This window comes from Gekko japonicus, unplaced genomic scaffold (genome assembly GCF_001447785.1).
Source record: "Gekko japonicus isolate JY-2015 unplaced genomic scaffold, Gekko_japonicus_V1.1 scaffold1040, whole genome shotgun sequence".
In the NCBI taxonomy this organism is placed as follows: Eukaryota; Metazoa; Chordata; class Lepidosauria; order Squamata; family Gekkonidae; genus Gekko; species Gekko japonicus.
In genome coordinates this window covers 247,843-271,865 of record NW_015162511.1, presented here as the reverse complement: position 1 = coordinate 271,865, position 24,023 = coordinate 247,843, and the positions used below count along the sequence as shown (strand labels likewise).

Sequence of the window (24,023 nt, the reverse complement as noted above, 5' to 3'; positions counted from 1 at the left end):
GGGGGAGGGGGGGGGGGGCTGGCAGCGAGCACTGGCGGCAGGGCCCAGCGACGCGCCACGCCCCACAACACCCCCTCCCCCCCGATACATACACACACACACGCCACTCCCCCCCCCCGGTGTGATTGACAGGCGGGGGAGGGACGGAGAGCGCAACGCGCGTCCTGAGGGACTCGGCCGGGCACCGCCCCCACTCGGTCAGACCCTATTCCAGGGACTGGGCTGGGAGCGTGTCAGCAGACGGCAGCTGCGGCCAGGGCATGAGGGACGCGCCTTGCCCGTTGCCCGTCCTTTTCCTGTCCCTCAGGGGCTCCCACATCCCTCTACCCCCTCACCTGCCGTTTAACGGTCTCGGGGCCGAGGCCGGTTACCTCTTTCTGAGGCCTTTTCTCTCTAGGGGAACACTGGGGGGAAGGGGTTCGGAGTCTGATTGGTTTAATTCTCATTCGAATCCGCCTCCTGGTTCGAGAAGAGACTGGCTATTGGCTTGAGGGGCACGTCTGTCAAATATTGGCAGGCGGGGTGGGGATATCAGGAACTAGGGCGAGGCCGATTTCTTGTCGGCTCCCCCCCCCCTCTCAGAGGAAACCAGGATTGGTTCTCTCGCGTCTGGGTCCGCCTCCTGCTGTAAAAGGCGGCTTCTTATAGACGGTTCAGAGTGTCATTCATACAGTGGTCACCTTTGGAAAGAAACGGGGCTTTCCTTCGCGGCAGTCGTGTGAAGGAGGGGGGAAAGGAGACGCAGGGGTCTCTTTTTGACATTTAAATTGGCCTTAGATGAAGTCTGAACAATTAGGGGGGGCGGAATCACGAATTATTCGGTTTTGTCACTTGGTTTGCTTCTGTATATAAGGAGAGGTTGTAAATCTGTATACATTTAACTAATGAGCATATGTAAATTAGAAAGCCCTTGAGTTCCTAACTGGCCAGAACGGCACAACAGTGACCCCTATAGCTGGGTGAGAAGGGAGGGCGGAAATGCTGCAAACGCGTGGCTTCGAAGTCGGAAGCGTTGTCGCACTTTACGGCAGGCAGTGTGTGGCTGTCCCGGCTGAGGCGATTGCACGTGCGAGTTTCTTTACCGGGAAGGGAAAATACGGGGGAAAGTAGACAGTGTTGCTGGTCTCTGTGGTTCCTAAATGGCGGGTGAGGAGGATCTGGCGACGATCGAGCCTGACCTGAGTGATGCAGAGGATGAGGTGAACTCTTACTCTACCACTTATTTCTAAAGATTTTAGAATGTATTTCTAAAGGAGAGGGGGCAAACCTTCTTTGGCGACCCGCCGACTCTAAGCCACGCCTTCTGATGTCAGTTGTGTGGCTGTTGACCCCCCTCCCTTACCGAAGTAAAAGCTATACATACTCAGAAACATTGCTTTCCTTTTAGCTACTCTCCAGGGCAGTTGGTATTGCCACTGTTCTGTAGTTAAGGTGCTGCGACTGCAATCTAAAATGGATCGGTCTGATTTACTTGTAGCTGCTTTTTCTCATAAGATAGCACTGTGGTGATATGGGGAAATAGTGGGATTGACAGATGAGTACAGAGAGGCATTGGTGATTATAGCTCCTGTTGTTCCAAATGAGTTCAGGCTCAGCCCCTGGGGAGATGTTCCTTTGGTCTTGCTCCCTGACGGCTTTTTATTCCGCAGGAGGATGAACTGGCTGCAAAGAAGCACCGGCAGCTTGTGGATGCACTCAGCAACTTGACTGGAGGAAAGCGGTAAGAGGGGGAAAAAGGAGACATTGTCACTGTGACCTGAATGAAGGAGCTGCACGGCTTGCTTTCCTGCTCCATTCCTAAGCTACTTGTTCTTTTTCTTGCAGGCAGCGAGCAGCTGAGCGTACTGAGGCGAGCAAATATGTCTCGGAATATGATGTGGGTGGTGGAGGTGAGAGACTCCACTGAGGCTTCCTGCCATGCAATGGTTCCTGCTTTGGGCGGAGGCTCTGTTATCTGTGGGTATGGGTGGGAGGTGGGATCTGGCCCAAGGAGCCCGTCTTAATTCCCAGTGCCAAAGGCTGTTGTTTGCCACAGGTGCTGGTGAGAAAGTGGTGCTCTCAGAGCTGCTGCAGCCTGTTTCCACCTCGTCGGCTCTTGGCTCTGTTCGGAGACAGCTGAACAAGGTCCGGCAGACCAAGGCGGTCCAACTCCCACTGAGCAAGGAGGAGAGTGAACAGGTGAGTTCAGTTGGCACGCAGCTTTATCTTGGGGAAAGAGGAAACTGGCTGAGGAAGTGTATGTTTGGACATTGGAGGAAGAAGGATGAGGGCCATGGGTAAGAGGAGACCAGGAGTTGCAAATGGGATGGGAGGCAGCAGGCCGATAAAAGCATTTCCCTGTGTTATGCATTGCTACCTTGCCTTAGAACATTTATTATCACATAGTAAGGGGATATCACTAGATGGCTTCAAAAAGGATTACACAAATTCATGATCAATAAGTCTGTCAAAGCTAACAGCCAAATAGAGCTTTCAGTTTCCAGTGCCAGCATATGAGGCAATGACATACTACCCTTTTGTACCCTGCTTGTGAATTTCTAAAGGAATTTGGCTGGCTGTTGGGAGTGCTGGGCTAGATGGTCAGATCCAGCAAGACAGTTCTTTACCCCCTTATGAGCAGGTGGGTTGGGTGTCTTGGTTGAGAGGAAACTCTCGCTGGTGAAAATGGCTTATGGCTACCTAGCTGCAGCCAATTAATTACACATGTTTCACATCGTCTTGTTGCGCTGATGCTTTCAAATATTTTCTCTCCTTATTAGAAAACAGGCTGGTAAGTTATGTGCAAATTGACCCTGTACTGAAAAAAGCTCCTTGAAGCTGAGCCACTAAGTGTGTTTTTCAGACTCAAATCAGTCCACCTGTTATGCTGCTGCATGTTCTTGGTCATTTTTATGATTCTAAGTGCACTTTGAGATCATGAAAAGTAAAAGTGTCCCTTCAAAGCCCCTCATAGTCACATAATCTGGTAATGAGGGCATTGGTTTAATTAGCATGCTAATCAACCAAAGTTCTAGCTGCTGGTTGGATTTTGGTGTATTACTGTAATGAGAACTGAAACTAAATTTAGGCCCCGGTCACACGGAGCATTTGCCCCGCTGAAGGCACGGGAGTCCCGCGGAGTATCCGGGCACGATCACACGGGAACATCTGGGAGGCATAGCACTCCCGTGGCAAGCCGCCGAAGCCGCACAGTAAAAAACTAACACACCGCATGTAGTAGCAAACGCTTTGCCACGGGTCGCCTACGGAAGCCTGCTGGTGTGATTGCGCCGGCACGCGGCTTCCTCCCCTGTTGTCCTCTTTGCTGCGGGGAAGCCGCCATCGCGTCTGATCGCATAATAGCGCATCAGAATGCGACAGCGCAAATAGCCGCCCCCCCCCCCTGCGCGCGTGCGTTTTCCGGCACGTCTGGCCGGGGCCTTAGGATAGTTTGTTCTTGGATCATGAACTAGTAACTTATGCTTTCTTCCCCCAAAAGACATTTGTACTGAGTTTCTTTTATAATATGCAAATATATTTAAAATACATTCATTAAAGGAAACAGTAAACGGAAAACAGATTTTGATGGGTTGATAGCCTTAATGGTTAGTGCACGTGAACCAGATAGCACTGTGTTATTGTTGAGGACTTAACTGCTGCCAGAAAGGAGTTTTTAATTTTATTTATTAGATTTTTTAATTGTCACTCAACTGAAGGTAAAAACAACATAAAAACTAATAACAGATATAAAATATTATCATTAAGATACTAACATGTGGTTATCACCATGCCACTATTAAAACAGCCCAAACACGTTACCCCTCCAAAGGCCAACCAAAATAACTCAGCTTTGCATGCCATGTAGAAGCTAAACAAGTCTGGCAGGGCATGGGTGTCACCCGGGAGTGCATTCCACAGGACAGGGGCCACAACTGAGAAGGCCCTTCCCCTGGTAAAAGCTAACAGCCATTCTGGGGCCAGGAACCTGCAAGAGGCCCCTAGACAATGACCGCAGGGAGTGCAGGGGGTTGTAATGGGAGAGACAGTCCTGTAGGTATGAGGGTCCCAGACTGTTAAGGGCTCTGAAGGTTAACACCAACACCTTGAATTGGATCTGGAGACTAATTGGTAGCCAGTGCAGCTGCCTCCGAGTTGGAGTAATATGAGTGGACCATGATTGCACTGAAGTTTCTGTACCTGCTTAATGGCTGAACTATTTTTTGGGGGGGTTGTTCTGTTGCTGAAGGGTTTGTTGTCTCCCTGCAGGTGGTGAGAGAAGCTGCATATACTCAGACATCCCAAGCCCTGGCTAAGTGGGATCCAGTGGTGCAGCAAAACCGGAATGCTGAGCAGCTGGTCTTTCCACTGCAGCAGGATTGTGTGACCGTTGCACCCATTGAGGAAGTGATGGGCAATTGGAAGGTGGGTCCTGGTTTGGCTGGGTAGCTGATCTGAGGATTGAGTTTGGCCTGGACCCAGCTGTGGTATCTTCTCTATTCTCCTGGGGCTTTTGACGTACAGAGCAAGCTGTGTTGTTGACTTAATGGGTTGGAAAAGGAAGGGGTGTGTGTCCCATTTGATCACCATGAAGGCTGTGTTGGGGATCGTGGGACCTGCGTGGACAAAAGACATGTGGAGCAGGAACTGTATTATGGAGGGTATCCATGTGAAATAGCCAGCTGGATCCAACCCACTGTGATTCTAGCTGCTCAAGGTGCTTGTGATATGTAGGTAGTCGGACTTGAAAATCTGAGTTCTGGTCCTACTTCTGAGTCTGACATGGGCTCTGCATAGTAAGGGCCTCACTATCAGTTTCTTCCCTTGGAAACAAGAAATGCTTAACAGATTCATGGTGAGGCTGAGCACTTGCATCCAGGTGCGGCTGGGATTTTGCCTGATCGCCTGTCCCTTGCTTTTGGGTTACCTTTTTAAAAAGTCTTTGAAAAGACGGATTTAGAACTGGTGAATCATCTGATAACTGTTCTGATAGAATTTTATTGGGAAAATATATTCTTCCACCATTACCTGTTTTTTAAGAAATCAGATACAGAATGTTCCATTTATGTTTCAATTTGCTAATGATGGTCCAAATTCCAGAAAGCTAGGGAGTTAAACAATTTCCTAGGAAGCTGGTCTTTGCATATTGTGGATTGTAATGATGGAATGAATAGTAATGGAAGCCCATAAACTTGAATTTCTATGGTGGAAACACTTAGATCCATGGGATCCATCCCATCATGCTTTAGGTTTTATACTGATTTGTTTTTGTGATCAGGACTGATTATAATATAAACCACAGCGCTTGTGTGGTGCCTTGATAATTGGAAGTGCAGTAACATGGGTAATCTTTGGTGCAAGCTGATTTCACCCTCAGCCAGTGCCCGCTTCCGCTCCCCCACCCCACCTTGGGCCTCTCTTGCTGCCAGCTTGCTGCTCACAGGCCTGTCCTTATGCTGTGCCACCTCCTCAACATAAGCACCCGCCCTCTGATTGTAGTCAGAGAGTGTTCCTTCCTGCTAAAACGTCCTGTGCACAGAACCCCCAACCTTCTTGCAACAGCTGGAGGTGAAGGAACTGGGCTATACTTAATTGGAGGTTCTGGAATGCATGATCTTGTCCTTGTTTAAGAAAGGGATGATCCTCACTGAAATACAGAGTTGATGAAGTGCTGTGGATGCTTGCTGGAGAACAGCTGCTGGTGAGCTGATGGTAGGCTGAGTTGTCATGTTGAGAGCAGGGCTGCAGAGAGCCACTGTCGGCCCCAAGGTAAAGATTCTTTCTGGGCTGCCTCTCACACCACCCTGACCCAACCCAAACAAATGAAGCCAAATCACAGGCCTTTACGTTAGCGTGAATGGGGTATTAATTAGGGTTTTTTTCTGTGTGCATCTTACTTGTTCCTAACATTTATATCCTGCTGTTCTTTCAAGGAGATAGATGAAGATAGGTAGCCATGTTAGTCTGCCTATAGCAGTAGAAAAGAGCAGGAGTCCAGTAGCACCATAAAGACTAGCAAAATTTGTGGCAGGATATTAGCTTTCATGAGTCACTGCTCACTTCTTCAGATATACAGCTAGAGTGTGAGTCCATGTATCCTATATACTGGACAGTGGAGTGATTTCAAGTGCTGAATGACAATAGCAGGTGAATGACAATAGCAGGCATGATTGGATCAGGTGTGATACCAAAGGGGTAGTAGGAGTGGAGAAATCAGCATTGGTAATGAGACAGGAAACCTAGGCCTCAATTCAGTCCAGGTGAGTGCATTGGCTTGAGCTTCATTATCCATTGCAATTCAGCAGTCTCTCTTTCTGATATCCCTTTGAAATTCCTTTGTAAGAGAACTGCAACTCTTAGGCAAGCAACTGAATGTCCTGGAAGGTTAAAATGTTCTCCTCTAGTACCAAGGCTTGCAACAAACCAAGATGCCAACTTTGCTCTCATATAGATCCTAGCAACACCATCAGTGCACCCAGCAACATCAGCCATTCCATCTCAGGTTGATACTTCTGCTCATCCTCTAATGTGACTTATGCCATCATATGTCAGCAATGCCCTTCTACACTCTCTACGTTGGACAAACAGGCCAGTCCCTTTGACAAAGAATTAATGGACATAAGTCTCACATTAGAAACCATAACCTAAAAAATCCAGTAAGGGAACATTTTAACCTTCCAGGAGATTCTCTCCCCAACCCCGAAAAAATCTTGGTCTGTAAATGGTGGCAGACAGTATCCAGCTGTGAAAAATATATATTTAGTCTATAGCAAGTGAGATCCTCTGATCTCTATGTTCCAGTTTCTTCTCTCATTCTTATTGGATTGCCTCCTGCTTTTAGCTCAATTTAAGATCACTTTTCTGTATGCTTGCTCCTTTCCCCAACCCAAAAGCCCCGGACACCACTGGAGGAAGAGATCTTCAGTCTTCTCCACAAAACACGGCAGCCGGTGAGGGATCCACTTCTGACTCCCTATGAGAAGGCCTCACTGCAGGCCATGAGCCTGGAAGAGGTGAGTTTCTGCTCTCTACCACCCTGAGCCTACTTTACTTTGGAGTCTGCCCAGTGTCTACAGCCAGTTCTCCTCATCTTGTACATTTCAGGCTCAGCTGCGCCGGATGGAGCTCCAGAAGGCTCGGGCCTTGCAGTCCTACTATGAAGCCAAAGCACGCCGTGAGCGGAAAATCAAGAGCAAAAAGTACAGGATTGCTGTGTGCTGGGGGGGGGGGCACATTTTGCATAGTGGGCAGGTGGTTGTTTTGTGGGTGTGGATTGTGTTCTGAGGGTGGCTAAGCGGGCATCCCAATGTCTGGAAGTGCATGGGTGTTCCTTAAATTAGCAGAGTGGGAGGTGAAATTGGGAACAGGCTAGAAGACAGAACTGGGTGGGAAGAGGCAAAACCAGGGCAGGAGTGGGGCCCTTTTCCAGGAACCCCTAATATCTGCTTTGGGGCCAGGGGCTGTGCTTGCCCACAAGCTACCAAAATATTTTAGGAAGCTATGAGCAGTATACAAACACAAGCCCTGTCCAGTGTGGCTGGGAGTTGGTCTGAAGGACAATAAGTGGCCTGATCCTTGTGTCTCTTTAGCTTGGGGTCATGATAGCTGGGAGGAAATTGAGCTTGGTAGAGGTCTCTCTGATCCAAGGATCCTTTACGATATTGGGGGGTGGGGGGGTTGCCCTTGTTAGATGCACCTTCCCTGACCCCATGATTAAGCACAGACAGCTTAACCATGAGGTGATTGAATAAAGATATGGAGCAGAGGTCCATCAGTGGATATTAGCTACAAGGTATAGATGGAATGCTATGTCTGGGGCAGTGATGCTCTGCATTCTTGGTGTTTGGGGGGCAACAGCAGGAGGGCTTCGGGAGTTCTGGCCCTGGTGGAACCTGGGTTTTGGCCACTGTGTGACACAGAGTGTTGGACTGGATGGGCCATTGACCTTATCCAACATGGCTTCTCGTATATCTTTATGGTTTTCCACCTTTGGCAGAGCATCTGCTTTGCTTGCAGGTGGTGCCAGGTTAGGGTATTGGCCCTGATAGACTAGTGCATTGGCCCTGATAGACTAGTGACCTTGCTTAGTTTTGGGTGTTCATGCTGTGAACACTGTTTGAAGTCATCATGGCTAGGACACTAATAATCTCTGCACCTTGAAAGCTTGACTTATTCTTCAGTCAGAATAAGTAATGCCAATTAAGCAACTTTGAGCACAGAAGTCTATATTCGGAGCTGTGCCTGGTCTACAAAAGCACAGAAACTGCTGCTGCACAGAAACAGCTCAACTTTTTCTCCCCTCCCGCCCCATGAGTTTCTAGTCCCCAAGTCTGCAAAGGTCAAAACAGAATGACAAAAGGCAAAATAGTAGCAAATTGGTGGAAAATGTTTTTAGTATTCACTGTAGTTTTTGTGCACTCTTTTGTACTGGTGGACACATGCGTTATGTGAAACAAGCAAAGATAAATGCATCTGCTTCAATTGCATAACTGGCAAAAAGTTGCAGTCATATGGCACATACCCAGTCATGTGCATGTGCTCAGCAACATCCGACAGTGTTGGAAAGAATTTTTGCTAGAGCTGGGGAAGCTGCAGGAGACTAAGGGTATGGATGCTGGGATTGGGAAGGTTGTCGGGGTGCAAGTTGTGGGAAAGTAGCTGTAAGTAAAAACAGGAGCAATAACATTTGTAGGCTTAGAACCTTGCTTTTGTAAAAACTTGGACGAGCCCAGAATGCCAAATTCTGGTCACCGGCCAAATCCCACACATTCCAACTAAAATGCAGCCTGGGGATGAATGTGTGTAGCCCTAGGCCTGGTAACGGTGCAGCCCCTGCAAATTGGAGTGGATGGGCAGTGCTGGAGTATCCTGCTTTCCTGCCCCAGCAGGTGTTGCTGATGGTTCTTGCCTGTGCCTGAGACGTGGCCATTTTTCTCTCCCCAAAGGTACCACAAAGTGCTTAGGAAAGGCAAAAGCCGTAAGGTGCTGCAGGAGTTTGAGATGCTGCGGAAGAGCAACCCTGAGGCAGCCCTGGAGCAGCTGGAGAAGATGGAGAGAGCCCGTATTGAGGTGGGGCAGGCCCTTTTCCTATGGCAGTAAGGCCCTTTATCTTGTAACTCAGTGCTTACTCTGCTGCGTGCTGACGTGCTGACAGTTTCCTTTGTGTCTCTGGACAGGAGAGAATGAGTTTGAAACACCAGAACAAGGGCCGATGGGCCAAATCTACAGTCATCATGGCAAAGTATGACCTAGAGGTGAGTAGTGGGCTTGACAGATAAGGGAAGGGAGAGCTCATGGCCCAAGACTCTTATCAGCATCTAGTTAAACCAAGGCAGGTGCTGAAGAACAGTGGCTGGCTGAGAGATCAACCTCTGGAGGCGGGGCAACAGTCCAGCGACGTGGTTGAGTTTTCTCAGGGCTCTGAGACTCACCAACTTCTGGAGCTTTTTTAGGGGTCCATTTGGTTCTCCTTGGTCCCATCGGTTCGTCGGGAGTACGAACTGATTGCAGAGGACTTTTATATCTGAGCCCACCGTTTGTGGCAACAACGGGTGTGGAGTCAGAATCGTCCTAACGCAGGAAACACCGAAGATCAGCCGTGACAGCCGGCACTCTTAATGGCGTAATTCCCACAGAGACGATTGTTTACAAGAGTCTCAGCTTAAGTGCGAAATGGCTTTTTTAGCACAAATCAGACTGGCAATTGTCAAAACCTTTTTGGGATGAGATTATTCTACGAATGCAAACTAAAATACTTGAAGCTATCGCTCCATTTTTGGAACAAATCGAGAGTGTTTTTGAGAGTGAACAGACTAGTTTACTTGAAATAACAGACCCTCCATTGCAAATGACGCCATCCTTGTCCCAAAACCTCTACTGGTCTGGAGATGTGATTCCGAATATGAGAGAAGTAACAAAAGGCTACTCTGACTGCAAAGTCCCCAGTTTTCTTAGTTATCAAGCACAATGTGGCGTTTATACAGGCTGTGGGTTGTTTGATTTCGTATACAAGTAGTTTGGAAGGGGAGGGGGAGAACTTCAAAGTGTCTTCAGAAAAGGAACAGACTTCCAAGAGCTGCTACATAAGTAAGATTGAGACCTTCAAAGATCAAAGGCACAGGAGATTAACAATTTTGGGGAGACATTTGCAGGGAAAACTGTATAACCAGGGCTTTTTTTGTAGAAAAAGTCCAACAGGAACTCATTAGCATAATAGGCCACACCCAGCAGCAATAACTCATTAGCATATTAGGCCACACCCCTGACTGCACCACTCATTAGCATATTAGGCCGCATTCCCATGTTACCAGAAGTGTGGTCATCCAGCCACACCCACCATTTGCTTCTTATTCTGTTTACCTTGTTTGTTGTCAAAACCCAGGACCTTTTTTTGTTGCAGGAACTCCTTTGCATGTTAGGCCACACACCCCTAATGTAGCCAATCCTAAAACACACATTTGTTCATATATTATTTCTTTCTGCCTTCTTTTCTCTGAACCTTTACTGATACTTGATAAATGACTGATTAAGAATATAATCTGTAGTTACAAATATTGACTCTCTTTATTGTCTTAACTGATTAGTGAAAGTTAGAAGTAATGGTTGGTTTATTTGAAGCAATATGTTTTGGATATTTGTATTGCTCTACCTGATGGTTGATAAAAATTAAAGGGTAGTTTTGACTCTTAAAACAAAAGTAATGGGCTAATTACCTAGAGAAGGTGTAATGACCCTAAGTGTTGTGAGAGAAAAGAGGGATCTAAATAGTGTGAGGTGAAAGTATATTGGCATTGTAAAGTTGAGAGCTGATGTTATGGAAAAAATATAAATTACTACGTTTAGGTTTGCAAATGGGGATTTTGAAAGCTAACAATACTTTTTGAAATGTTGAAAGAATATCTTAAAGGGACTAGATTGATATTATATAAGAAATTTGAACTGTCCAACTGCTGTGATATACCTGATTTTTATATTTTTATATTTTTATTGTTATAAAACTGATTAATAATAGTAACAGCAGGTAGGATATAGAAAAAATGAATTGTTTATTGGGAATTTTACTTAATGTCATCTGTTGTGGACTATAGATTAACAAAGGGAAAAAGGGAATTATGTCTCTAAAGATCTTATGAACAAGGCAATGGCTGGATACCTTTGAAGTGTATGGCTCTCTTTTTTTTGTTTTATATAACTCTTTAAAAAACTAATAAACCTTGCCCATCAACAATGGGCAAGCAGGAAAAAAAAAGAGATCAGCCTCTGAACTTCCCAGATTGAATCTCACCTCCACTATGCACCCGTGTATCAGCCTTAGGCAACCTTTTCCTCTCCCATCTCCAAACCTCAGTCTACCTATATAGAATATGGGGACACTAACGCTACCTTACAGGGCTGTTGAAGATGTTACAGCAAGATAATGCACAGGAACTGCTTTGAACACTTGAAAGTACTGCACAAATAATCAGTGTTACTGTTGCTGAAAAATCTTGAAGCTTGAAGTGTAGCCCCCCAGAGGAGAAATAAAACTCCAGACTTTACCCGTAGAGATACTAGCAAGGTGCTTGAACAGTGATGTGGCCGTGATGGTGGGGAGAGAATTCAGAGCTTCCCCTCCCACCATATCCATCGTCATCTGTACAGCAAGATCCAAAAAAAGACTTTGGTGGTCAAATCATGACTCACAGCCTTCCAGAAAATTAGCTGACTATTGGAGAAATTTGTCTTGAAGGGGGAAAAGAAGCTGCTAAAGAATTGCATGGGCTGTCCCCCCACCCCAACCCGGGAATTGATAGTATTAGTTGATGTAAATGATGAACCTGGAATATAATGTGCTGGTCTGAAATCATTGTTACAGCAGTTGAACCAATAATTTCTTTTTAGACCTGCCAAATCATTGAGTCTTGCCCTTTTCCCCAGGCTAGGCGGGCCATGCAAGAACAGCTGGCCCGAAACAAAGAACTGACGCAGAAAGCACGCCCAGCATCAGACGATGAGGAAGAGGGCAAGGACGCCGAAGCAGAGGGGGCCCTTGTCCCCGATGTTATCAATGAGGGCCATGTTGGAATGGATCCAGACAACCCGTGGATGTTGGGCAAGCCCTCTGCAGAGTCAAAGGAAGAGCCTCGAGCTCCAGAGGATGACATGGAGGAGGAGGAGGAGGAGGAGGAGGAACTGGCTGTGTCCAGCGAGGAAGCTTTGTTGCAAGATTTTGCTCAACGCCGGCAGGGCCTGCATCATTTACAAGCCACAGGTGAGAGACACACAGTGAGCTGGCTGAGTGTGGGAAGACAGACAAGTGTTGGGTGTGGTTTAGGCTACCTCTGGAGTGTCGTGTTCATTTCTAAGGTCCATAAGTCCAAGAAGGTTCTGTAATATCTGTTGGCTAGAGTAAGACGGGAGATCCAGATTCAAATCCTGTCACGGAGCTCAGCTGCATGTTTGTCTGGCATTTCCCTCCCCCCCTTCCCTCAAGGAGGACAATGTGGTGGGGTGGGGGACCCTTCAGTCCTTTCTTCCCCTGGCATTTTCTCACTGGGGAAATCCCTCTCTGAGGTGCTTCCACTCCTGCTTGGGGAAGCTACAGATAGCTTAGCAGCTGCTGCCCAACTATAGAAACCTTCTAAATTTAAATTTGCACTCATTTTTAGATGTTGTGTGTCATCGCAGATGTCATCGTGGAACAGGCATTCCTTCCGCTGTGTGAGACACAGACTGGGGGATAAATGCCTGCCTTAAAAAGTCAGCTGACCTGACTGAGAGTATCTTTTCTACCAATCATGTTTTTATTTCCCCTTCAGGGAACACCCTTCCCCATTCTGTCCTCACAACGATCCTGTGAATTATGTTAGCCTGAGTGAGAGTGGCTGGCCTAGGCTCACCCAGTGCAATTCTGTGGTTGGTGGGAAGATTTGAACCTATATATGGTCTAGCTACTCTAACCATTGAACTGCACAAACTCTTAGAAAGGACATCCAAAAGGTTCTTGCAGTTCTAAATATTGCAGCCCTAAACGTTATGCCAGCACGGGGGTGGTGGGACATGCTTGTGTCACAGCGCTTCAACTGTGGTGGTCCATCTGCAGGTCCTGGTGGACAAGAGGCTGCCCTCACGTTGCCCGATGTGCTCCCACCGGCGCCCCCAAGCCCTGTGCCAGAGGGGCACCTCTTGAGCGAGAAGTTAGAGCGGCTTCGGACCTTAGAGGACATGGAGTCCCTGGAGCCAGAGGAAGTTGCACAGAGACCTGAGCCGGTGCGATCAGGGGATGCTAAACCTCTGCAGCCAATGGAGGTGGAGCTGTCGTCTCAGCCCAAGGGAGGCAGAGCCCCAGCTGCCAAAAACAAAACGACAGGCAAGCGCCAAGCACTCATTGATCTGAAGGCAGTCCTGGCCGAGGCATCCACTCCCACACAATGTCCGCTTGTGCCCAAGGCAGTACAGGATGAGGTGAGTGCCGGGGGCAGAGGGTCCTTGAAGGGGCAGTCTGAATGATTGGAAAGCTGCAGGGGTGCACATGGGTGGGGGTTGTATGTTTGTTTTTTGGGGGTACAGGGCTTCTGCATAGCAAACTAGTCCAGGGAGAAGACTAGTCTGAACTCCTGAATAATGTTGTTGTTGTTGTTACTATTATTAGTCCGCCCTCCCCTGAAGGGCTCAGAGAGGTGCACAAAATCCAACAAGTACATATCAATCAGTAGTTCAATTTAAACAGTTTAACAATTAATACGATACATGCAGTAAAACTAATCCAGGTGGCGTTTGATGCCAATTTATACTGTTTCCCTTGGGGGGAAGGAGGGAGAGGAACAGAGGCCAGGCTCAATGGTAAACCGTTGCTATCCTCAACCTGAGACCTGGCGGAACATCTCTGTCTTACAGTCCCTGCAGAACTCTACCAAGTCCCACATGGCATGGTTGTCACTAGGCAGAAAATGTTAATTTTTTTAATATGCAGCAAGTTCTGCCTATGTATATTCCAAGATGCAGCATGGTAGGGGCTAAAGACAGAGCATATGCTTGGCATGCAGAAGATTAATGCCTTGGTATCTTTGGTCTGAAAAGGATCTCAGGTGGCAGGGCTGAAAGAAGTCTTCTGCATGTCAGCTTAGAAAGCCAGTGCCAGTCAGAGTACGATGGGATGGGACTAGGCCATGTTACTGAATGCCCTTTGTATCCCCGTGCCCCAAGCTTCTCACCGAAAATGTATCATGAAAGAATTGGACTCTTCTGATTGGCATAAATTGGCTCTATAAGTTTAGCCAGCTGACGTGAAACAAGACCATCTCCCCATCATCCCCTTCACACTCTGCACCTTGAGCACTGGGCATTTGTGGTATATACAAAACTATCACACTCTGCACCTTGAGCACTGGGCATTTGTGGTATATACAAAACTATCTGAAGAGGGAAAACCCTCCCAGGACTTAAGAGAGTCTAGCTATGTGTTCCAGGGGTAGGGGTTAAAAAAGGGCTCCTTATTAGTCATTTACTTGGGCAAAATATTCCTTTTTGCAGAATACTGGAGTCAAGTCAGACTGAGTGTGAGCAAAACTAAGTTTTACTGAATTACCCCCAAAAAGTGTTCTTTAAATGTACTTCTGTGCATTTTGTTACTAGTTTTTGGGTGGGTGCAAGCTCATTCTTGAATTCAATTTATATTTGCCTGTAGAGTGCGACAGAACTTTCAGGGCAACTTAACACCTCATAAAAGTCTGGAGTAGTTTAAACCATAAAACTATCCCATGAAAATGTATATTAAACTGACAATTAGAAATAGAACATTAAAGATACCACAAGGTACATTCTTTTATTCACATTTTATCTGGAAGCCCAGTGGGGCCTTTTGCTCATATGGAAAGTCCATGGCTGATCTTATTTTCTTTTGCAGCTGGAGTCGGCCGCAGACCAGCGGCAGGTGATCCGTGAGGCCTTTGCCAGCGACAACGTTGTGGCAGACTTCATGAAAGAGAAGCGTCGTGCGGAACAGGACAGCAAACCAAAAGTAGTTGACCTCGTGCTCCCAGGTTGGGGTGAATGGGGTGGCACTGGCCTACGGCCTAGCGCCAAGAAGCGGAAGAGGTATGTTTTGGGGCAAGGCCTGGTCTTATTTGTATGTCATCAACTTGTGGATATTCATTTGTATGATATAATGTTCAGTGAAGACTACCTCAATGGTGGTTTCAGTCTAGAGGCCAAATTTAAGGCCTGTGATTTTAACGTGTGATTTAAGTACGCTGTATGATTGATTAATTTTAATTCATTTTTCATAAAGGCTCAACCTTTATGGTACCTAATTTTTTGGGTTGGCTTTTCATCCTCCCCTTTTTTGGTGTATTCAGCAAGGCATGGTGCCCATCCCTGCTCCAATCTTATTTTACCTGTTTCTTTATCCTTTTTTAAAAGGTTTCTTATCAAACCAGCCCCCGGACCCCCGAGAAGAGACCAACATCTGCCCCATGTGATCCTTAGTGAAAAGCGAAATATTTCAGCTGCCGCTCATCAGGTAAGGTCATTGTGTGGCCCCGGGCAGTTGGCCTTCACTGTTCCAGCTGCAGGGACAGTGGAACACAGGTGAGAAAGCAGGAGAGGGGAGGGCATAAAGGACTTTACTTTGGTTTGTCTAGGTTTTGGCTTATCTGCCCAGAGGACAGATGATGGGACATAATTTTAAAGGAAGGCGTAATTAGAACTCCAGCTGCAGAAGGCTGTGTCTGTGAATCTTGAAGCCTGGACAAAGGTTGTCAGACTCTGCTGTTGTGCCCTCCCTTCTGCTTGTGGGTTGACCTTGAGCCTCCCTCCCGCACAGGTGAACCAGTTGCCGTTCCCCTTCGAAAGCAGGCAGCAGTTTGAACGCAGCATCCAAACTCCCGTGGGCTCCACCTGGAACACCCAACGTGCTTTTCAGCGGCTGACAGCCCCCCGTGTCGTCACCCTGCCTGGTCACATCATCCCCCCCATCAGTGCTGAGGATGCCAACCTGACCCGTCAGACAGATAAGGTGAAAGCAGTGGGACAGAAACCTGCCTTGGATTTCGTGTCTCCTCCCAAGCATCGCAACCGCCACAGTGCCTCAAAGAAGAAAGCCCAGAAGCACAGTGCCTCAAAGAAGAAAGCCCAGAAGCGCTGAGTGCCCCCCCCCCCACCTCAGCCCCTTTCTCTTCTTTTGGTTCCTCCTTTCTGCGGATCTGCCACACTTTACTTTGCAGGGGTGAACATTATCAGTACCTGGGGCTATACACAAGGAAGCTGTGTGTTGCAGTCCCCTCAGTCTGCTTCAAGTGAGATGGTTTTAGCCTCTGCCCTTTTTCTCTCTCTCAGAGGACTAGCTCTGTTTCTGTTTTGGGTCAGTTCTTCTTCGGATAACCAGGTTGAGAAGGAAGTAAATTTTCCTCTCTGGAAATCTGAGCCAGGTGCAAGTCCATCTCTTCCTCCTGAGTTGCTGTGAAGGGCCCCCCATTAATTACTGTTTGTAAACAGTAGGAAGTATAACTGCATATTCATATGGCAATGGCCTACTCTACACAAAATGTAGAAACCAGGACCTGGAGTGTGTACTTCCCTGTAGTACATTGGTCCGGTGCTGGCTCAGGCCCAAAGTCAAAAATTACCCAAGCAATGCTGTCACCCTATTTCCATGGTATCCCCTGCATTATGGGAGTTTCTGACTATAGGGAAGCCATTTTTGATGGCATCCCCCCAAGATGACAGATGCCTATTCTGCCCCTGATTCTTTCCAAGATTAGCAGCACATTTAAAGAGCAAAATAAAAAAGGGTGGAGGAGATGTGCATGTTTATTTGAAATCTGCACATGCCTAGTCATATAACATACGTGGTACGGGCTTTTTCTGACCTGTCCAAACTTTCCTGGCAAATCCTTTGAACTCTCAACAGAATGAGTGGCTGATGATCACCATGTGACAGGCCCCTGAAGGAAGCTGCCATGCTCCCATTGTTGTGGGGGTGGGGGGATTACCATCTAAGTTACCAAGGATGCATTGTTGCTTCTGGGCTACTTGGGCTATTTGTCAAGGAATTTTTTTTTTTTTAAAAAAGAGGTCTTCTCATTCTACATTTCCATCCTTTTATTAAACTCTGTCTTCCCTAACAAAAAGGTAAACAAGAGATAGAAAACCAATAAAATTTCCAATGTCTGCTTTCTTTGGCTATACTTTTTTTTTGCTATTAGGGGAAAAATAGCCTCTGTACACTGTATTGTTTGATCTGGCTAGGACTGCCTCTCCAGAGTCTTGGGCAGAGCCCTACCAATTACATATGGCAGCAACTGAACCCCGGAGCTTCTACAATGCAAAACATTTATCACAGCCATAGCCCATTCTAATCACATTTTTATCCTGCCTTTCCTTTAAGGAGGAAGAATATAAGTTCTCTTCACCTTCCCTCATTTTAAACAAGGTAGGTTTGGGAGACTGGCCCAAGATCAACCACTGTGCTTAATGGCGGAGTGTGGATTTGAACCTGGTTCCCCATTTTTGTTTTACACAGTCATAGCTCTTCACCCCCCCCCCAGTTTCAAAGGAATCAAGAATTCTCACACACACACACGACACAAGATGCTGTGCGATGTGGAGGTAAGTAAAGGTTCCCTTGCTTGAAAGCCAGTCGAATCCAACTCTAGAGTTGCGGTGCTCATCTCCGTTTCAAAGCCGAAGAGCCAGCGCTGTCTGAAGACGTTTCCGTGGTCATGTGGCCGGCATGACTAAACACCAAGGCGCACAGAACGCTGTTACCTTCCCACTGAAGCGGTACCTATTTATCTACTTGCAATTTCTTGCTTTCGAACTGCTAGGTTAGCAGGAGATGTGGAGGTATGCCCACTTAAAATTTGCTTGGGCTGGCTTGGAGGATGCTTGTGGGTAGTACTCTCTGAATTGCCTGGAGCTATTATTTATTTGGATGTTTATACCCCCCTCTTCTCCCCAATAGTACCTAAAGCAGCTGGCAACTCTGTTCTCCTTCCTTCCATTTTATCCTCACAACCACCCTATGCGGTAGGTTAGGCTGAGAGTGAGTGACTGGCCCATGATCACCTAGTGAAGCGTCCATGGCAAAGCAGGGATTTCTGGCTTCCAGACTGAGTCTTCTAGATTCTAGCCTGGCACTCTAAACCACTGTACCATGACTGGCACCAGATTTGGCACATGGTTCAGTAGCTTTAGAAGCTTATTTCAGTCTTTGAAAAAAGCTGCTGTTCCTTACAACACAAAATATAGGTTTGACAGAACAGGTAAAACGTCCTAATATTTCAAAAGCCAAAGGAGGGGATAGAGCAGAGCAGGATTTTCCCCCTTGATTATGAAAAGCAGACTAGTTTAGAAAGCAATCAGGAACAAACAGATATATTTGATTTATGTAATATATATATATATGTTGTGACGTACTTGCTATTTGGGGAAACAGTTTTAGGGCTCTTTGTAGAAAAAGCCCAGCAGGAACTAATTAGCATAATAGGCCACACCCAACAGCAGGAACTAATTAGCATATTGGGCCACACCCCTGACACCACAGCTCATTAGCACATTAGGCTGCTCCCACATGTTACCTGAAGTGTGGTTATCCAGCCACACCCACCTTTTGCTTGTTATTCTGTTTACCTTGTTTGTTGTCAAAACCCAGGAGATTTTTTTGTTGCAGAAACTCCTTTGCATGTTAGGCCACACACCCCTAATGTAGCCAATCCTAATGAGTTTCTGCTATTGGGTGTGGCCTATTATGCTAATGAGTTCCTGCAAGGCATGGCCAACTTGGGAGCCAGCCTTCCTGTGCGTTCCTGCCCCAAAATAGCCCTGGTTTTACCTTTAAACACTCTCTGTATATAAACTTGGTAGTTTTCTGCTGCCACCAGGAATTAAAAACTCCAATTCTCTCTCTTGTGGTAGTATGACCTAGGTCTGAGCACTTCAGAGGACTATGTGACACTGAGGAAGTACTGTACTGATTTCTGGGATAAGTTTAAACAAAAATTGATTTATTTAATAAAGAACAAAATAGGTTTCTGGTTATTTTGAACAGTTGCAGAAGAAGGGAACTTGTAAATATAACTGGCAAAGCTTGGTGCGACAAACAGTATCCTTAACTCCAAACTCCACTCTGACAGGCTTATGCACTCAGTAGACTCTCTCTCATATATATATATATAGCCACACAGACTAAACGGTTGGTCTTACACAGAATTAGACTCAGAATTCCATAGTCACACAGACTATGTTCTCTCTTCAAGCTTCACGCAGAATCCTTCATAACTCTATCACACAGACTCTCTTCAAAACTCTTCCATACTTGTCTCATATCACTGAATCTCCTCAGACACCCCTCCTCCCACACTCAGTCAGCAGCCAATCAAATCACACTTGTCACCCTCTATCACTCTCCTTACAGAACTGCCTTCAAACTAAGCAATTAAAGGAACACACACACCAAAACATGGAATCATTACATATGTGTATTTAAATCATTTTTAAAAAATACATAGGCCCCGGTCACAGGAGAGGTTTTGGGCCGGGAGAGGGACAGATCGAGGCCGCAGCAAATGGGCGTGATCCCACCGCAACATCTGGGAAGCGTTGTGCACCCGTTCCCGATCCGCCCCTTCTGCCCATCAATGCCGGCCGTGGGATCGCCGGCGCAACTTTCCGCCAGAGCATCCCCGGCTGAACTGCGCATGCTCAGACATGCGCAGTTCGGCAGCCTCCCGATCATCTCTTTCTCCCCGGCATCTGATCGTACCAGGGAGCAACGGCGCCGCAGCTCAGGGGATCTGTGGGATCCCGCTGCGGCGTCTATTTTGGTGTGGTTTTTAAAAGCCGCACTTTGGCCCGTTATTTTCCTGCCGTGTGGCAGGGACCATCGTACCCTTTCTGGGTGAGAAAACTTCATAGTAAGCTAGTTTGGTGTAGTGCTTAAGAGCGGTGAACTGTAATCTGGAGAACCGGGTTTGATTCCACGTTCCTCCATGTGCAGCCAACTGGGTGACCTTGGGTTAGTCACAGTTTTCACAGCTGTTCTCTCAGAGCCCTCTCAGGTCCTCCGATCTCACAAGGTGTCTGTGGTAGGGAGAGGAAGGGAAGGCGCTTGTAAGCTGCTCTGAGACTCCCAGTGAATGGTGAGGTATAAATCCAACTCCTCTTCTTCTGAAATGATAAAATGCCTCTTGCTTTAGGGTCTTCAATGCTGACTTGTCTTTCTTTGTATGATTCATAAATTGGTTTATCCCTCTAAGCTGAGTCGGCGTGAGCTAGCTCACAGTTTTTAAGCCTCTGGCTCACACATTTTCATCTTTGCTCAGGAAGGATGGCTCCAGAGCAAACTAATTCATGCAGCAGCCAAATCGCTCGCTCACAACTTTAATGCCAGTAGTTCACAAAGTAGAATTTTTGCTCACAAGACTCCACAGCTTAGAGGGAACATTGCTGGGAAGGTGTTGTGGCTCAGTGGTGGTGTACGTGTGTTGTATCCACAAAAATGGTGCAAGTGGAAGTTCAGTACATTCAGTTAATGGAAATAAGGTAGCAAGCGTGGGGGAAATCTTTTCTCCGAGACCCCAGTGAGCTGCTGCTAGCCAGACTAGACAAAAACTTGATGTACCCAATTAATCTGACTTGATATGAGGCAACTTCCTACGTCCATCACAGTATTCCTTCCAGCCCAGTAAAGCAGGACCAGTTTTACCCCCAAGGTGGAACTGAATGAGAGTCGCTTGCCTAAGGCAGCCACCTTGTGCCCAAGAGGAGACCCGGAGCAGGGTCTTTCCCGATCATAGCTCAGTCCTTTGTCCACTTAGCATCAAGTTCTGTGAAACCCGCTTACAATAAAGCAAAACCTGTCCTTTAATTATGGAGCCGAGCCTTTTGAAGAGATTGTTAGGGGAGGCTGAGTTGATTTGGAGCTCTGTTTTAGTAGCTAGCAGGAAGTGAGCTGGCCTGGGCATTTTTTGAGTAATTGCAGGAGAACCGTCTCCGATTTGGGATGAACTAATTTGTTTAAAATGCCCTAAGCTTTTGGGCTGTATTTTCAAGAATAAGGCGACTTTGGTAGACCGACCGTGTAATCCTCTGCAGAGTTATTCCAGTCTAAACCCACAGAAAAGGGTGCCAGGTAAGAATAACTGCATAGGATTGTGCTGTTTAGGGAACTAATGATTTATTTATTATTTATTTATTTAATTCTATTTATACCCCGCCCTCCCCGCGAGCGGGCTCAGGGCGGCTTACAACAGTAAGGCACTCACTCACTTTGATCCGGTCAAAGCATCAGGCCTCCGCAAGAGCCAACATTCAGCACACAGCCGTGAAACGATGATGCCTCTGGGCATGTGCAGAGTACTATACCACTTGTTTCTCATAAGTAGGATAGCTATCCTGTCGCTGCTAAGCAGGCTATCCCTGTTAGGAATGAAGACATGAGCTGAACTTCCAAGTATGAAGGTCCAAACAGCATTGGACCTTATCATTTTAGAAATTAACTACCCTATGTTTTTTTTAGGGTTAATCTTTTCAATAACTACTAATGAAACCACAGCAAAAGGAAAACAGGCAGTCGTGCTGGATCTGGGAGCAGACAGGAAGTCAGTACAGGGCAGCTAACGTCTATTTGGTGCAGCGAGAGGCCTCTCATTCTGTACACCCACTTTGTTCCTCCTTTAAAATTTAAAAACCAAAAGCCTCATCCATTCAAAACTATTCCTCATTCACATAGGTATACATATAGCACCAGGAACTGAAGGGTTTTATTTATTTATTTATTTATTTTATTCGATTTATACCCCGCCCTCCCCGCAATGCGGGCTCAGGGCGGCTTACATAGAGGCAAAACGCCAAAATAAAACATATTAAAACCATTTAAAATCCCAACAGTAGAAAAACATTTTTAACAATTATTGACTAAAGTGCTCTAGGTGTTCAACATGATGTTTCAAAGATGGCGTATTTCAGCTATTCAGCATCATCCGCTCCAGGGAAACACTAGTGTCCCCTCATCCAGGGCCAGGTAAAGATGGAATAATAGTGATGGTAGTGGCGGCTCCTACTCATACACCTGGTGGAAGAGCTCCGTCTTACAGGCCCTGCGGAACTGCACTAGGTCCCGCAGGGCCCGGATCTCCTCCGGGAGCTCATTCCACCAGGTAGGAGCCGCCACCGAGAAAGCCCTGGCCCTGGTAGCGGCCAGCCTGGCCTCTTTGGGACCTGGCACTGCCAGGAGATGTTGGGTCCCGGACCGAAGTGCTCACGGGGTGAGGAAAGGCGGTCCCTTAGGTAAGCTGGACCCAGACCATGTAGGGCTTTAAAGGTAAGAACCAGCACTTTGAAGCGAATCCGGTACGCTATTGGCAGCCAGTGCAGCGCTTTCAGCGCAGGCTGGATGTGGTCCTTCTAGGAAGACAGCCTGGCCGCAGCATTCTGCACTAGCTGCAGCTTCCGGATTTGCGACAAAGGCAGCCCCATGTAGAGAGCGTTACAGTAGTCTAGCCTCGAGGTGACCGTCGCATGGATCACTGTGGCCAAGTCACTGCGGTTGAGGAAGGGGACCAACTGCCGCACCAGCCGCAGATGGTAAAAGGCTGACTTGGCAGTGGCTGCCACCTGGGCCTCCATAGATAGCGAGGAGTCCAGGAGCACTCCCAAACTCCTAACCTCCAGAGCTGGTGCCAAAGGCACCCCATCGAAGGTCGGGAGAGGGAGCCCTAAACCCAAACCACCGCGACTCAGGCCCAGGACCTCCGGGTTTAACTTCAGCCTGCTCAGTCGGAGCCAACCAGCCACGGCCTGCAATGCCCGGTGCAGATCTTCAGGGACAGAGCTCGACCGGCCGCCCAACATCTGATAGAGCTGGGTGTCATCCGCATATTGATGACACCCAAGCCCATACCTCTGGGCAATCTGGGCAAGGGGGCGCATATAGATGTTAAACAATAACGGGGAGAGAACAGCCCCCTGAGGCACCCCACACACAAGAGGGTGCCGCCGGGACTTCTTGATCCTGGGATCTGTCTTCAGTACCAGCTCTGGGTATCTCTGCTTAGAAATCAGGCACCCTTGAGGGCTGCTTTACACATCACCTATTATAAGGAAAGCAGTTCCCAGTCGGGGAGACTGCAATCTGCATGTGTTCCTATGTGAACGGCTGGTTCACACATCCATATATTTGGGGGCATGAGTGTGGAAGATTGTTGGGAAATGATTCATTTATAAATCTGCTGTCACTATTCTCTTAAAGGAGGGTTCCATATGCGGTCCTTATGCTAAGATAATTATGAGTTTTGGGGCCTTACACATTTTGTACTCTGATCCTGTGTTACTCAAATCTGTTATAGGATGATGGTGTTCTCATGGTGACTTAATTTTAATTTTGTGCCTGTGTGTGTACTGATATTTACAGTTGCCCCAGGCAAGGACAATTTGAGGAACGCGTTGAGCAATGTAATTGCATTAATAAACTTTAGATGCCCGCTTGAGGTTCACTCCACCTTTTAGCCTCCCCCCCTATATACTAACTCGATCCGTCAGTCAACCCTTACTGAATACCTGAAACTACAACTGTGCTTGGCAGGGGGTGATATTTAAATCCTGTCTGGGCAGTTAGATCCATGTTATCTCTTGCACCGAAAGCCCCAAGGAGCGATGAACACGCATGGGAGACCTGCTCCTCAAATGTCTCTGCTTGTACCCTCCCACCCCCATCCAGTCACCACCGATGACGTGTTACCAGGCCGGCTTAAGGATCATAGCTTCCAGGGCAGGTGCAAAGTGTGTATCCCCTCTTTCCCAGCAAATCAGCATTAATCTGAGGCTAAACCCCGCAAGGGCGCTCCTGGCGTCACGTGTGAAAGCCCCGATATCCTGGTCTTCCTTTTTGCTGCGTGCGAAATTATTGCAAAAAAGGCATCGTGCGCCGGCTTGAGTCGAAGTGTGGCTAAATGCAGCTCTTGCAACTCGCGGATGGAGCAACCGCCCTCCCCTCCGCCCCCGATCTGTTGGTGCACGCGCCTCGTTCGCTCTTTGGCTGCGAGCACAGGCCCACCGTCGCCTCCGGGCGC

General features: G+C 47.3%; 2 protein-coding genes across 2 annotated transcripts in view; one reads left to right on the top strand and one right to left on the bottom strand.

Annotated features, from left to right (window-relative positions):
- ZDHHC9 (zinc finger, DHHC-type containing 9) overlaps positions 1 to 393 on the bottom strand; it is a 19,152-nt gene extending 18,759 nt beyond the window's left edge. Inside the window, exon 1 of the mRNA XM_015406160.1 lies at positions 336 to 393. The gene's annotated coding sequence lies outside the window, so the exon portion shown is untranslated. The remainder of the gene's footprint in view (positions 1 to 335) is intronic.
- A 608-nt stretch (positions 394 to 1,001) lies between these two features.
- Positions 1,002 to 16,158, top strand: UTP14A (UTP14A small subunit processome component). Its single transcript, XM_015406151.1, has 14 exons — positions 1,002 to 1,199; positions 1,650 to 1,720; positions 1,825 to 1,889; positions 2,036 to 2,178; positions 4,246 to 4,401; positions 6,870 to 6,989; positions 7,081 to 7,175; positions 8,922 to 9,045; positions 9,153 to 9,230; positions 11,893 to 12,226; positions 13,058 to 13,419; positions 14,861 to 15,051; positions 15,376 to 15,475; positions 15,779 to 16,158. The coding sequence occupies exons 1-14, from the start codon at positions 1,140 to 1,142 to the stop codon at positions 16,097 to 16,099; spliced, it is 2,220 nt and encodes a 739-aa protein (XP_015261637.1). The 5' UTR covers positions 1,002 to 1,139; the 3' UTR covers positions 16,100 to 16,158.
- The last annotated feature ends 7,865 nt before the right edge of the window (positions 16,159 to 24,023 follow it).

Bases quoted from the DNA above. Each gene is read 5' to 3' on its own strand.
- UTP14A (XM_015406151.1), top strand. From the start codon at position 1,140: ATGGCGGGTGAGGAGGATCTGGCGACGATCGAGCCTGACCTGAGTGAT. The intron at 1,721-1,824 runs GTAAGAGGGGGA...TTTTTCTTGCAG, and splicing joins AACTTGACTGGAGGAAAGCG to GCAGCGAGCAGCTGAGCGTA. The intron at 9,231-11,892 runs GTGAGTAGTGGG...CCTTTTCCCCAG, and splicing joins TGGCAAAGTATGACCTAGAG to GCTAGGCGGGCCATGCAAGA.